This window comes from Anthonomus grandis, chromosome 15, assembly GCF_022605725.1.
Source record: "Anthonomus grandis grandis chromosome 15, icAntGran1.3, whole genome shotgun sequence".
Taxonomy (NCBI): Eukaryota; Metazoa; Arthropoda; class Insecta; order Coleoptera; family Curculionidae; genus Anthonomus; species Anthonomus grandis.
In genome coordinates this window covers 6,315,812-6,332,226 of record NC_065560.1, presented here as the reverse complement: position 1 = coordinate 6,332,226, position 16,415 = coordinate 6,315,812, and the positions used below count along the sequence as shown (strand labels likewise).

The 16,415-nt window shown below is 34.3% G+C and overlaps 1 protein-coding gene across 4 annotated transcripts in view; it reads right to left on the bottom strand.

Moving 5' to 3' along the window:
- Positions 1–603: 603 nt before the first annotated feature.
- LOC126744854 (ATP-sensitive inward rectifier potassium channel 12-like) overlaps positions 604–16,415 on the bottom strand; it is a 98,326-nt gene continuing 82,514 nt past the window's right edge. For all 4 annotated transcript variants that reach the window (XM_050452413.1, XM_050452414.1, XM_050452415.1 and 1 more), the window contains 5 exons: positions 15,906–16,174; positions 12,634–12,831; positions 6,452–6,626; positions 6,178–6,396; positions 604–816 (listed from right to left, as the gene is read on the bottom strand). In XM_050452413.1, coding sequence (XP_050308370.1) covers positions 683–816; positions 6,178–6,396; positions 6,452–6,626; positions 12,634–12,831; positions 15,906–16,174 — 995 coding nt within the window. In that variant the 3' untranslated portion in view covers positions 604–682. The remainder of the gene's footprint in view (positions 817–6,177; positions 6,397–6,451; positions 6,627–12,633; positions 12,832–15,905; positions 16,175–16,415) is intronic.

Genomic DNA, 16,415 nt, shown 5'->3' with positions numbered 1-16,415 from the left:
GTAGGCCTTTTAAGTAAAGGAATTGCAAAATACTGAAAAAAAAAATTATTTATATTATTAATTCAAAAATTGTCATTTCAACGAGAAATATCTGAAATTAAGTAGAATAAAAATATCACAAATAAATGTATTTTTAATTTTAATCCCTTTATTGACTTAGAAAATTTAATTCGGGTAGAAGGCCGTGTATGTATCGGTATGGTCCTGTCGTAATGTGCCTTGGTTGACTTTTAAGAGCGAAATTCCTTTTTTCCATCCACAATTCACAACTTTTTCAATTATAATAATTTTTTTTCTGTTGTTTTGTAATACGACAAGGTGGCTTTAATGAATGTTAATGTATTGTCATATTAACATGGTAGATTATGCCCAAATCGTTGCTCTTGTTCAGGATGGACAAAAATATGTGGCAAGAGTATACCCTCATCGTCTTATTTTCAAGATTCTTTATTACTCCTTTAACTGATCAAGCTCCAGGAAGATGGATTGAGGTTGGAACTTTGAGTAACTATTGATTATGAAGTGTCTTAAATATACTGCTGCTGCTGTCCCTTGTTTTTGTCAATAATTTTATTCCATAGGCAACAAAAGACTTACCAAATATAAATATTAGTAATTTATTTATTTATATATTATGTACAACATATATAATATTATCTATAAGTAAAATAAAAAATAATTTTTACAATGAGTCAAGAGGAAACGGCCTGGTCTCACTTTCGTCGTCCATGTCGATAGTTTTACTAAGCGATTTGATTGGCGGGGATCGTAAAACGAAGTTCGCTGGATCCGTGTTCAAAAGCGGCTTTTCGGAGTCTGAAAGAAATTTTATATTATATAGCAATGTACATAATTATGACACACGTCATTCCTCTATCTTTATTTTATTAGATAGGTGTAATTCTAGTCAAATGTTCAATTCTGTACTTTATATAAAGATTTATCCGATTTTAATATGTTATCTGATCTTATTAAGCAATGTACAATTCTGAAGCAAATTGGGAGAAATTGTTTTTAAAATTTAGTTTATTTAACTTAGGGAGTAACATTTTTAATTTTTTTTTTGTTTTCTGTTTTCTATAAAATCTTGTATTTGCTAAGTTCTTTTTGTTACTCGACTTGCACCACATCTGGGTTGTGTCTTCTTAACGGGGTATTTCTGGAAAAACCGGGAGGCTGAGTTGTTCATGGTATTTCCAGGGTAATACCAAATAGTCTCCCAGAACCGAGATGCCCTGTTTACCTTAGACCGACCGAGTTACTACACACGTTTTTTTCTGGATGCACGAAACTGGATACATGCACGAAAGAGCCAATAGTTCGAAAGTAAAGTGGAATGCAACGTTTAGCAATTTAAGTACCTACGTATATTCTTAATAATTATGTTTTGGTAATGTATGTAGCACATGTTGCTAAATAAATATATATTATATTATTATTATATGCCAAGGAACGAAATCCGGCTTATACGAGTCCGAAATCGGACCTTTTGAACTATTTAGACTTAAAAAAAAACAAATAACGATATTATATTATATTAACAAGATTCCGTACTATTGTTCATTCACTGTCTCTCACTCTCTCTAACTCGATCTTGATAACAAGAACATCGAAAATTCATTGACTCCCACGGCATTGGTACGCAACATATTCAGTCAGTTGTACCGTTGATTGAATATATATTAATATTTCCAAATATTCAATCAACGGTTGTACTAATATTGTGCACACACTGGTTGTAGAAACTTAGAACCTTTATAAATTGAATAATATATAGATTCTAGATACCCACAAAATTTTTGTTAAAGTCCTATATGGGAGTTTTTTTGTAGTGAAGTGAGTACGCTAGATTTTCATTCATTTTTCATAGACTATGTGGAAACCAATGGAATTTTGCGGCTTGGAAATAATTGTTGAATGTCACACGTCTATTATACTTAAGGCTTTTTTTTCAACATTCTCAAATCAAATACACGTTATTGTTATAAACCTGTCATGAACAAAGCTAGATATGTGACTCTTACACAAGTCAACTACAAATTTCTAATTACCTAAATCGTATTAATAATCTAATATTTACACATATATATTTTAAACACCGAGATATCAGCTGTTCCTCCGTCATTCCGGAATCATACAAGTACCACTTGTGGTGTCAAGGTCATGTTCTTTGGTCTACTAGGTGAAATGATTTTTATCAAGTATCATTAATCTACTTCTCTTAAGTAAAGGGTTGATAAAATTTAGTTTCCGTAGGAAAAGCACTTAAGGTTATCTTTATCAAAATATCCTCAGATTTTCAAGAGCTTAGAAACAACCTTGCTTATAGCTGATCAGGTTGTAGTTCAATTTTACTACCACACGCACACCGCACGACGTCTTAAAGATTAGCGGGAATCTTCCCGAACATCAGCGTTCTGCCGAGTATACAAGAAGCTGCATCGCCGATGGCACTCAGTTCCAGTTGTCATTCAAATTCGGAATATTGGCGCGAGATTTAAATATTTGCACATAAATACCTGCAGTAAAAATAAATATGTATTTCTTCTTGTTGTGAGTGATCGTATTTTCGTAGTGAAGTGCGTAAATAAATTTAGTTGACTATTTTCGATTGTTTTAATTCACACCTAACGAACAAGAAAACGCTAGAATATAAAATTAATTTAACATGACTAACTTATAATATGCTCTCCTTTAATACCCGTGCCTAAGAAGTGCAAGACAACGCGAACACCATAAACTTATTAGCCTGATAAGCCATACATTGAAAATGTTCACAAAACACTAAAGAATAAATAAAAACTGTAAAAAATTTTATGAGTGACTTACAATTTGAGTTTAGGCGGGGATTGGGTACGAAGGAGAGAATCCAAGCATACGTCCCAATATTGTTAAGGCAAGAAAAGGAACGTATTGTTCTATTTCACAGATTATGAGAAAGATATAGATCGGAAAACTTATATTGGAACCAAATTATGTAAATAAGCTTAGACAATAACACGTCCAACATCATACAAATTAAGAAAGAGGTTCGGCAGAAACGTGGACTTCACTTCTATTTGATTTATATTCAGAAGAAATGGAGATAGGCCTAAAGGCTTATGGAGTGTGGATTACCAATATCCATTATGCTGATGATGCGATCTTCATTGCCAGGTATACAGGACCTACATAACAATGTGGTCGAAGAACAGACATCGGATAAAGTAAAATTTGCTTTGAACAATATTGGCCAGCATTTCTAAAGTTTGGTGCTTCTTTGTATATATATAATATTGAAGGTTGGACATTGAAGATGAGAGCAATTATTAAGAAACTGGAGGCCTTTGAGATCTAGGTAGACTTCTTAAGATATCATATAAAATATAATCCTCGACGACGAAACTGACAAATGAGAATATTCTTAGACGCATAAACAAGGAGCGCCATCTCTTCAAACTTATTAAATACTTTTTTTAGCTCTGTTTGGAATTTAAGTCGATTTCTTTTACCTTATACGTCATAAGCAAAGAACTATTTCAATTATTTATTATATTTATTACATTTCAATCAATCAATCAATCAATTTATTAATGCCAATATACAAAATAGTATTCACGCAAGTCAAGAATTACAAAGTTAAAGTTAAAAGTTAAAAAATAGGGTGACTGTTTATAAAAATTGATAATAAAATTTTTCCTAAAACACTACATAAACTCATTAAAACCAAAACACAGCGATTGATATACATACTATGAATAATACACCATCACAATATGTCTTAAATAAAATGCAATATATAGGTAGGTACTCAATATCACAGATAGAATGTTAGAGAGAGAGACTAGAATTTGTTTTATTTTATTCTTAAAACGCTCCAAATCTAAATCCACATAGTCGGTATAGGAAGTTTATTATATAACTTAACAGCTAGAAATCCGGGACCACTCTGACACCTTGTTAAGCGTTGGTAAATTGGAACTAGCCTATTTATGTTCCTAGTACCATAGTTGTGTATATCACCATGTACTTTATACCGATCCCTATTCCTGTGTACCCATAAAAGATTTTCCAATATATATGTACGGAAGGTAGGGTAAGTATTCCCTTCATAGAGAAAACAGATCTACAATCCTCCCTGCAACCCAGCCTACCCAAAATTCTAATTGCCTCTCTGTAGTGAAAACAACCTTTTTGTTTGTGGGGCATGACCCCACGCTAGAATAGCATATGTGGCTAAGGGATGGAAGGTGCCAAAATAGGCTGTTCTTAAGCCAGATTCAGATAACCATCCAGCTAGGCGACGAAGGGCATATATAGATGTTTTTAGCCTTCCGGCAACAATATTAATGTGGGCATGCCAGTGAAGTAGAGGATCCAATAAAACTCCCAGAAACTTAACAGAAAAATCCTTTGATATGTCAGCTGGTCTCAGAGTGAAAATAACTTTGCTGGTCTTGTCTGCGTTGAGATGCAATCGGTTCATGTTAAACCATTCCTGAATTCTCCCCTGCAATACTCTTAATTTCCTCTCTACGGTCTCAAGAGTATCTTCGGCACATGCCACTGTTGTGTCATCAGCAAAAATGGTGAATTTACCAGATGGTTCGGTTAATGGTAGGTCAATTATTTACATCAAAAAGAGGATAGGCCCCCAAAACAGATCTTTGGGGAACACCTATGGTTATCCCACTTTTTGCTGATGACACCCCACCAACCCTTACCATCTGATCTCTATTGGCCAAATAGGAAGCGAGAAGTTTAACACAGCAAGGAGATAGGACGGTAGTTCTCGGGCCTATCAGGTTCACCCTTTTTAAAAATAGGTATTACCTTGGCTGATCCGAGCACACCTGGAAAAGCGTTCTCCCTGAAGCATCTGTTTATTAGTTTTGTTACTGGAGCTATGATAATGTTTTTAACAGACTTAATTAATTTGACATTTAGCCCATAGATGTCTTGACTAGTCTTATTTTTTAGGCCATCAATAATCTCTCCTAATTTTATGAATGATACAGGAGAGAAAGAGAACACATTCTCCGGCATACCCAGAACAGAGAGACTTTGGATTGGGTCACCGTGCGACAGTGGAATGTCTCTAACAGTATCATTTTCTTCATTAAAAATTTTTGTATTATTTTTTTTTTGCAATTTTAAAACAATAAAATCCTATTTTAAAAGTTATAATACAAATTAAATCTCAAATTAGAATATGAGCCTTACCAGGAAAGTTTCTTATGGGCATTATCAACGCTAGTATCTTTTGCTTATATGGGTTTTAGTACATTTGTTTTGTCTTAAAAAATATAAGCCAAAAATAAATAACGAAACCAGAATTTGAATTTTCATAAAAAATCCCACTACTCAGCTTATTGTGAGAGCTGAGAGCATTGTGATTGACTGAGTGTTCATTGGTTTCTAATGATTTGAGTCATTTGAAAACATAGAAAAAATCGCTTTAGAGAATTATCCTATAGAACTATATAAATAATTTGATTAAATTATTCGAAACGACAAAAAATTACGTCGTTTTTCCTAAATAGCTTTGTTTTCAATTATTGTTCATCATAAGCGCTAAATAAATTAACATTAATATTTTTATATAATATATTAGGGAATATATGTATTTGCCGAGACGTTGAACAAAGGAAAAACTTTTTACACAAAAACATACGGTTTAATATCCATACATTCCAAAATTAAATATAATATGTGAAATATTCTAGGAGATAATAAAAAAATTAACATCCTGTATAGTTTTTTAACACTTCTCTGAAAATACTCAAATGTAAGACAGGCCTTTATAATATATTGATAGAGTGTAAATAAGAAAATAAATATATATATCGATTTTTTTTAATTTTTAAGTAAAACAAAGTTCATTTTCCTGTAAATGTTTAAAATTAATAAAAAAAATGACATTCTAAATTTACTAATATTCTTTAAAACAGAAAAACTTAATTTGTTTTTACTCAGTACTACCCACAAAGCGGTCCGACAAAAAAGACCCCTCTAAGCTCACAAATGAACAAGAGTGGCTTAATTTAATAATTCGTTAATTGATCGGGTCTTTTGAAAACCAAATTGAGCCGCAATTATATAATTTCGCGTGTGCCGTTCATCTGAATGCACAATTTGAGGCTTCCGCATACGAATTTAACGTGGGAAAAACGTGCTTAAGTTATTTTCCTCGCTTACCTGGCATATCTCGTATCCTGTAAAATTCGGCCAAATCCGCTCCCGAGCACAGAGGCGTATCCACCGCGAGAGTATTATTGAATTTCGAGTAATTTACTTCGTATCCTTGTCTGTCTTTATTATATGACACTACTGGTTCGAACCTGTGACCCCATAGGACTTCGCTAGCTAAATAGCTGGATCTCGCCTGGGTGGTTTGGCCGGTACTTTCGATTGTTCCTGAAAACAATTTTTCATTATTTCTCGTTGTTATTTATATATTTTTTTAATATACCTTCTAATATCACGACTATTTCGAATTTTTCCTGTAAAAGATCGCTGGCCGATAAGTGGTAGAACGGGGATTCTTCATCGATCCTGTGTACGATCGTCATCGGCCAAATGAAAAATAGATTACCGTCACAACCATCGGCATTTACTGGCAGTTCGGTTTGAAAATTGCTGAGGATCTTTAGAAATAATCAATATATTTTTACATAATTAATCATTAAAAAAGGGAATGTTATTTAAAAAAGCAAGAGTTTATCAATTTGACACAGGAGGCAAAATAATTATTATGGGTCTCAAACTCAACTCGTCAAGTGGTAGTTAGTCCAATACTGAGTCGCAAATTTTGATACATTGAAATCAGAAAATGTGTCAAAGTGATTGAGAGAGTTATTACTTTTAATATATGTCGTCTTCAGATACTTTTATATAATTTTAAGTTAAAATAGGGTACATATCTGTTTACATTAGTTGTTAAGAACCAGGCGACAGCGGTATTGCCATAAAGGTGATAAAGTTTAGTTTATGAGCCTGGATTAAAAAAAATCGAATTTTGAACGGGTATGTAACATGATCCGATATTTAGAAAAATAAATATTGGAGAGAGTGAAACGTTGCCGGGAATGAATAGAGCATTAAAGGGATTTTGGAATATAAAGCAAGGCAGTTTTTAGATAGAACTGGGCGAGAGCGGAAACCGGCTACGGATCGCTAGTTCTTACCTTTTCGGGTCGATATTTAATTGTTTTTTTTAATTTTATTTTTTTCTTGTGTAAGATAAGTTTTATTTGGCTATAGTCCACCTGATAAGTTGTTTTGACACAATATAGTCCGAGTGTTTTATAAGTGATAAATTTATTGCATTATTTATACTCAAAATGGCCCTCCTCAAGTGGCTGAAAATACCCCGGCAACTGCTAATAGTGCGAAAGTAAATATTCCGAGTAGTCAAGTGGAAGTCTTACTTAAAAGAATGATGGAGATGCAGAGCCCATCAACAGCAAGCTCAACTTTTCATATTCAGCTCCCAAGCTTCGACCCGAAATCAAAAATTGCGGATCCGGAAGGCTGGTGTTGTTTGCTCGATGAATTTATTAAAGTGCAGCAGTTATCTGGCATCATGCTAGTGACAAGTTTATCTATCGCATTAAAAGGGGAAGCGGCAGATTGGTTAATCCGCTGTCGACCATTAGGAAAATCTTGGGAGGAGATTCGTACCGAGTTTTTATTAACATTTTCTAAACCTCTAACATCTTTTGGAATTATTTAAGGAAGCTGTAATCGGACGTCAAAACGCCCCGAGTAATACGACGCTTCTAGATGAAGGACTTCATGTTTTGAGGCTGGCAATGCACTTGATTAAATCTTGTGAAAATGAAGAAGCCTTAGCCACATTATTTGCTTGTCATGTTGTTGCAAATAGATCCGAAACAGTTCGAAAGCGATTACAGGCGGAGACACCCAAAGACCTTAAAGGGTTTTGCGTGGCATTGAGGGGTACTGCAGGCAAGCGATCGGCGCTATTTCCAACTGATCATCAAGTTCGAAGCGTCGTGCTATTGCAGACAGAAGTGAAGTTTCATTTTCGGGAAAGTGTCGTGCTTGTGGGAAGATAGGACATAAAGCTTATCAGTGTCGAGTGAATGTGTTATTGGGAAATAAGCGTGTAGTGCACGACAACAGAATGGAGAAATCTGTTGTTTGTTTTGTTTGTAGAAAATCTGGACATATTGCACCCAATTGTCCTGAAAAGTGAAAGTCTCCTGCTACGGTTTTTTTTTACAGTTGACTCTGGTTCTGATTGCTCCCTAATTAAAAATAGCGTATCAATTTTGTTGAATGGAAAAGATAAAAAAAATTATTATCTTTAAAAGGCTTAGATGGAAATGTAATTTTTTGTAATTCACAGATCGTAGTATTAGTTGAAATACAAGGGATCTTTTTGGAACTGATTTTATGTGTGGTACCAGATGATTGCATTTCTTTCGATGTTTTATTGGGACGAGATTTAATTAATCAAAATCTCAATATTTCTTTTAGTAACAAAGGTTTAATTTTTACTCGTGAAAATTATGTTTTGACTTGCAACAGAACTGAGGTCAATATTGAGCAAATTGATACTGATTTAAGTACTGATAGGGACGTTTTATCTAAAATTTTAGAGAAAAATAAGGGTTCGTTTACTGATGGTATGCTACATACTAGAGTTAAAACGGCTAGTTTGGAAATAAGGTTAAAGGCATCCAAAAATAAAATTGATTTAACCTCTCGAGTCCATAGGTGGTGGGCGTTTTTGCAAGCTTTTCATTTTGACATACACTATCGCGAAGGCAAACACATGAAACACGCTGATTTTTTTTTCACGCAAACCTTAACCAATTTGCAATAATGATTCTAAGGCTTCTCAGGTTACAACTATCCAAATCTTCGACTTGCAAAAAGATTGGCTTCAAGTTGAACAGCATAGGGACATCGAAATTTCTGAAATAATTAATAAATGGAAAACTGATGACCTTCCTCTTGATTTGCTCAGAACATATGATGTTAAAAATAATATTTTGTTAAGAAAAATACAAAGAAATGGAAACTCGAAATGTGTCCACGTTCGATGGCTTGGTCTGTAATTAACCACATTCACGTAGATCTAAAACATCTAGACTGGGCAAAAAAACTTTGGACAAACTGTATGAGTTTTATTGGTTTCCAAATATGTCAAAGAATGTCAAAAAATTTGTTGACAATTGTCTAATATGCAAAGCACCTAAAAATAAAAGTGGAAAATCATAAGTTCAGCTTCATCCAATAGCAAAAGTTTTAAAACCCTGGCATACAGTTCATATTGATAGCTCCGGAAAGTTAAGTGGGAAAAGCGATAAGAAAGAATATGTTATGGTCATTATAGATGGTTTTACTAAATTTGTTCTTCTGTATCATATTTCTTCACTAACCGGTAAGCAGGCTGTTGAGTTATTTCAAAATTTTACTTATCTTTTTGGTGCTCCGAGTCGCGTTATATCTGATCAAGGAAAGTGTTTCACCAGTTCCGAGTTTAAAAATTTTCTTCCGATAATAATATTGAACTTCACTTCATAGCACATAGTGCTAGTAAAGCTAATGGTCAGGTTAAGCGGGTGATGCAGGTGCTTAAGAACACTTTAACAGTTATTGAAGCTGAGGACTTAAAAACCTGGCAAGATAGTTTAGGGGAGGTTCAGTTGGCTTTAAATAGTACCTACTAAGCATAAAACCACAGGTTTTAGCCCAGCAGAATTACTTTTAGGTACAAAAATTCATTCGTTAGAGCTAAATAGATTAGTTTATCAATTTTTAAATGAAGATAATATGTCCTTATAGGAAATAAGAGAAGAGGCAAGTCAAAACATAAACAACTGTGCAAGAGTAGATATGGAACGTTTTAATGCTAACGAAAGTATTATTAAACCTTTTGTTGTTGGTCATTTTGTATATACTAAATGCAACGAACGAATGCTGTCAAAATTAGATCGTAAGTTTAGGGGACCATATAGGGTCAAAACAGTATTACCTAATGATAGATATGAAGTTGGAAAAATTAGTGGTAAAGGAGGTATAAGTAAATTTGTCCATGATCAGCTGCGTCTAGTGCCGGCTGGTCAAGAACACGAGATGTTTGATTTTAAGAATAAGGAGGTTGAAGATGATATGGATGAGCCAGTGATGAATAAAAATTAAAAAAAAAATGGAAATTTAGTTGTCAAGATAGCGATGGTTATCTGTGACAGTGATAGCTAGGTCATATTTAAAGAGTGTGTGATAAAGATAGCTGCGGTTATCTTTTGTTTGAGAGAGCTGCTGCGGTAGCTAGAGAAGTGTGGTAATGATAGCTGCGGTTATCGGTTACTGAAAAGCTGCTGAGGTAGCTAGAGTTTTGTTGTAACAATAGCTGCGGTTATTGGTTACTTAGTAGTAAAGTTTTGTAACGGTAATTGCGGTTATTGGTTACTTGAAGGCCGACAGATATATGAAGGACGAAGTTTTTTTTGTGCGAAACAGAAGTCAATGAAACAAGGTGGTCTAACAATTTTGACAGGAGCTGAGGAATCCAGGTTGGTCTATTTAATAGTACTGGCGGGAGAGTGGGCATACCCAATGGAGTACTGTTCGATACATTGTAAAGGGATATCTTGGGTAAGAGTGGCGAAATTTAAAAATAATATGCCCGGTTTTGATTGGGCGAATTTGTTTTGTGTCCGACATAAAGAACTTCTGACTGAGAGGCTGTGCAAGAATATCAAACGGTCTCGTGCAGCCGTGACTCGGGAAACAGTAAATAAATACTTCGATAATCTCCAAGCCAACTTGCAAAACGTTGAACCTGAGTCCGTCATTAATTATGATGAAACATGCTTTGTGGATGATCCCGGACGGAAAAAGGTCATCGTAAAAAGAAAAACAAGGCATCCAGAACAGATCGATTCAACAAAACAATCGACATCAGTGATGTTTGCAGTAAGTAGTGATGGCCATCTATTACCCTCATTTGTTGTTTATAAAAGCGATCATCTATACGATACCTGGTTGACAAATGGGCCACCAGGTGCGCGGTATGGACGAAATAAAAGTAGCTGGTTCGACCAGCCATTGTTTGAAGACTGCCCACAAAAAATGTAAAAAGATTATTAGATGGATTTGGACATTATTAGGAGTCAATCTTAAATTACCAGCAAATGGTCCTTTCCATATAGTTTTTTTAGATAATGAGCAAATAGAGTAAACTGATAATGTTGCCAATACCTTTAAAAAGTATTTTTATTGACTTGGTCACTGACATGACCAACATTTGCTGAATTGAAAACAATAAACTAACTTTAACTATTTGATTCTTTGCATTTTAGTAGGATAAGATGATACTCGATAAAAAAGGATAACAAGTGTTTCTATTTCTATACATGTGTTTCCGCAACAATTTCCTACAAACCTCTCTATATCTGCATCATGCATGCATTCAATCAAAAAATGTGCGGAAGTAATATATTTTACGTTCGGGATGCTAGGTTAACTAAGAACTCTCATGGCCAGAGGTGCTCTCTTTAAAAATGTTTAATCACTTGCCTAGATATATTGAGGAAAGTAAATCTTTGACAAGCCTTAAGACTACTATTATCCACAACAAATTTATTACCGCCCCTATTTGTACTTTTTTTTATAAGGAAAATTCCTCTAACTATAGCATTTGTTCTTACACATTTTTTCAGTCTGCAGCGTAATCTTGTGTACCCTGTGTTAAATCTTATCGAGCATGAACAATCAAGGAAACCTGTTCATCCAACTACTAAATAGCGAATGGAGGCTATAATTTTAATATAAATATATAGAAATATAGTGATCGCTCCTCGTACGTTTAAGGCACCTCGTCGAGAATACCGGCTCAGATAGAGATAATAGAGAAAAGGAAGTTGACGTAGAATAGATAAGGCTTAAACAAATATTTGCGTTAAGATATATAATATTTGCGATGCGATATAATTTTTATAGAAATAGATTTCAGTGGCGCCATCTAAGTCACGATTCAAAAACATCAATTAAGGTCACCGCATCTGAAGAATATTCGGTTCTCACTTTTATAGTACGGCGGCATGACCAAGTAGTAGGATTTTGCTTAGTCCTCAGTTGCTGCAGGATATAATTTTAGGAATACTTCGCAGATTACTGAGTAGAAAATCACGATGTTTTTGGAAAACCAAAGGATCCAAATAAAAAACTTATAAGTCAGTTTTTATTATCAATTTCAGGAAAAAGATGAAAAGCAAGGGTGAGCTACTTATGTGCAATACAAGTTAGCCTTAAGTATTGCCAGAGTAAGTGAGCAGTTACTTAAAGGAAATATAATAGACGTAACGTAATCTGCTGTCAAAAAAGTCAGTTCAAATTTAAAGACTTGAAACGCGTATATTAGATACTCTAGACAAGACATAACATGATTAATAGTAATACGAGAAATGAATAGTACTGAAAAGAAGTAGCCAATGAAGATGATTGGCGTTACCTTATCCCAACCAGAGGATACAAGAAACCTTCTCTAACTATACCATAGTTAGAGGTATATCAAGGTTTCCACAATAGACTAGTAAATCTACACACCAAAATCTAATGTAACCCAATAAAAAAAATTAGATAGTGAGTAAGTCACTTAAATAAAACCTAACTTACCTCTCCTTCTTTGGTCTTCTTAGATCTAATCAGTTGAGCACGTATGCTCGCACCAATAATGTGACTTTTTCTCATATCGCCCACTCTGAACATCAAACATAACTGTCCATCTCGTTGACAGATTACCGCGTTTTTGGAGAACTGTAGAGTTTGCGTCCTCAACTTAGGGCGAGTCATTTTAGCGAAAACTATTCCAACCTAAATAGAAAAACATATAAAAATACCATTAAATTGAGAGATATAAAATGTTTGAGTGGTAGTTTAAGTCCCACCCTAAATTAAAGTAATGAGAATCTTTGGGATTTGGTGAGGTACTAAAAGTTAGGGATGACTTAGTTTAAATTAGGAATTCATTGCTTAAATATTCATCAGTCTGATTCTGGATAAGATATACTGTTTGTTATATCGTTGATTGAATAGTAGTAATTTAATAAATAATAATAAAAAATGGCATTAATACAGAGTGTAAATTTTATTTATAATGCTTAGGGGAGAGTGTTCCACAATCAGACACAAAATAGATGTTGCTAAGTATTGACCTTGTTTATTGAACCAACCAAAATATGATTATCACTAAAATAAATTAAGGCTAAACATAAGTTTTTATGGTAGAACATACATCATAAACCAAAAACTAATTTAAAAAAAGTTTGTTTAACAAAGGAAGGACAGTAATTGTCTGTTAGTGGAACAAACATGTTCCACATCCAGACACTGCAAGTTCCACAATAAGACAAAAGGTAATAATGTTTTAACGAACTTCTAAAGCTGAAAAATTTACTTCAAACTTCAAATAAGATTGTTGCCGCTTTGTTGTTCCCACATGTGCTGGTATTGGTAACACCATCCTAATGTTTTCCAAACATACCAATAAGACGTCTTCTATTTCGTGGTAAATGAAGCTGTTATTATACTTAACGGACTTTCTCAAAAATTTGACCTCGCTTTCCTTATCCTTTTTACAGAACACTTCAGCTATGTAATACATTTTTTTCTTTTTGTCCATAAATTCTATCAAAATAAAATCGCCAACTTCTGGCTCTTTATTAAGCTTATCTCGAAGTAGTGGTGGATCGATTTCTCCTACAAAATCAATATCATCATCGGAACTTTCGGTTACAAGCATCGTTGCGTCTTCATTTTCTTCGTCTCTTGAGTCTTTATCGATTATTTTCCTTTTCACGACCTTATTCTTCTTAAGACTTTTTTTTCTTTCTCGCTCCATTTGTTTAGCTTCTAGGGCGATCTTTTCTGGTGTGCCGTGGCGATAATACTTTTAACTTTCTCTCTCTTCTTTCTCTGATTTTTTAGTTCTTCAGCTTTTGGGTATCCTTTAAATTGTTGTGGACTTACGAAAGTTTCTTTGTGATTTTGTGTTGTAGGTGTTGTGTTTAAACTAACTGATCCTGAAAATAAGGAGTCTGACATTATATTTTCTTCAATGCATTTTGATGTCGATGGTTGATTTGGATCCATAAGTAGTTGAGCTTCTTCATTGTTTGGATCCACATTTCTATCAGTTATGCTGCTAATTGCAAAGTCGTCATCTGTAAATTTATCGAAGGGATAAATGCCAGTTTTTCGAGTCATCGATTTTTCAAATGCATAAGCAACACAGCCAGCGGTATCAAAAATAGAAACAGGTATCCCAGGGTGCTCTAAAAGCCATGTTTGAAAGGCAGTATTGTAGAATGATTTAAACGAAAAAAACACCGAGACATCCAATGGTTGCAACTTGTTGGAAGTATGTGGTGATAAAGTCAAAATGATCACTCCATTTTCCTTGGCTAGATTTATTCCTTCTATCGTTAGATGACTCTCGTGATGGTCAGGAGAAAAGAGTTTTCTTTTGTGCTGGGCGTATGTTTAATGAAGTGCCTTACAGCGCTTAGAAACAATTCACCAGTCATCCATACAGAATCGGAAACCAATCCCAAAGTACCATGCGGTGCTCCATAAGTCATTTGAGGATTAAACTTTTTTCGTGGAAAAATCTTGAATGGTGGGACTAATATTATTGGCAGTTTGATCCGTAAAATAAAGTTTTAGTGCGTTATATTGATTTAACAGTCTTTTCACCACACTCTCCAATGAAAGCCAACGGGTTTGTTTACCAATTACATTAAAAAAAATTATACCTCTCTTGTTAGTTGTTCAACCTCTTCTGTGAGTTTTTGACATGAATATGACGCACAAAGGTGGAAACTATGACAAATACATTTTACAGTAAATATATTTGGCATATTTTCTTGTAGCCGGCTGACTAAGGAATTTCTAATACCCACCATATTACTGGCGCCATCCGAGGCAAAACCAATAAAGTTTGTTTTATAAGGTATATCGTGTTTTGTGAAAAAGTCCATAAACATCTAAAAAAGAGCTGCTCCTGTAGTTTCTGCTACCGGTATCAGATCCAAACAATTATTTTATTTTCAATTTCCATACTAACCACTAAACACAAATGTTTGATGCACAAGAAATTTGTCGATTCGTCAGCGATTAAACTAAACTTATTATTTTTCATGAGCTCTATGAAATACGACTTTTGTGAAGATCCTGTTACTTTTTTAAGAACCCTAGTTATTTTGGTTCTACCTGCTTTCATTTTTTTTGGCTATATCGGAATCGGTACACACAGCATTTGGATAATCAATAAAATGTTTCATCAAGTTCATGGGTAGATTATGTTCGGCCAAAAAACCTGCTGTACGTATAATACCTTCTTTCGCCTTCCTGCTCCAAGTTTATTTTACTCCTACTCTCAGCAAACATATCAGCAACATTCTGCTCTTTCTACTGCTAGTTTCAGCTTCCTGGACTGGTTTTTTTATATTTACCGGATTCTAAGTGTTTAGAAAGTTGCGATGAAAGTTAATGATTTTTTTTGTTTATGGGTTTCTTGCTATATTTTTAATAGCAAGAAAGAACCATAACAAAAATATAAAATTTAAAAGAGTTTTTTTGGTATAGCAAAAAAAGCTAAAAAGCACTTTTAGAGATTTTTAGGCAAAATATTGAAAACATGAGATTTGTTTAAAAAACATGAGATCACATGCAAAAACTTGAGACCTGGCAACACTGAATATGATAAAGGGCTGGTAAAATTATTTTCACGCACTCTAAGCAGTGCGCCATCTTCCTATTATTCAATCAACGGTTATATGGTCTAGTCTAGTGAGGAAGTTTCAGTTGAGTTAAAATTACAGAAAAAGATCATCAAATATTCTCAATATAAGAAAATGTCTCTAGAAGAGGATCAATAATGTACTTACCATAAAAGCTTGTATAATCATCCCAGCGATGCTTTGTAAACACATAATAAATACCGCTTCTGGACACTCTTCGGTGGTAGTCCGTACGCCATACCCGATGGTGTGTTGAGTTTCAATTGAGAACAAGAAACACGAAGTGAAACCGTGAATGTTCAGTACGCAAGGAGTCCATTCAGAGTTCGCCTGGTTGTTTGGCAAGTGTTCGTCTTCCAAGTCGCCGTGGGTAAATGCGATCAGCCACCAAATTAAGGCGAATATTAACCAGGAACCTACCAGCAAATAAGCGTTTTCTTTTAGTTTTATAATTATTATGTTATAAAGTAATTGTCATCATTTCAGCAGAACTTCTGATTGAAACATGATTTAGTGAGTAGGGACAATTGAAACAGGGGACGGTTGAAACAGTTGCCATTTTTTTTAGACGCGACGGTAAAAACTCGTGTACGCAGCCTCACAACGTTTGACTAATTCCACATTTCTGCTCGACAGTGTGAAACTAGCAGTTGAGCA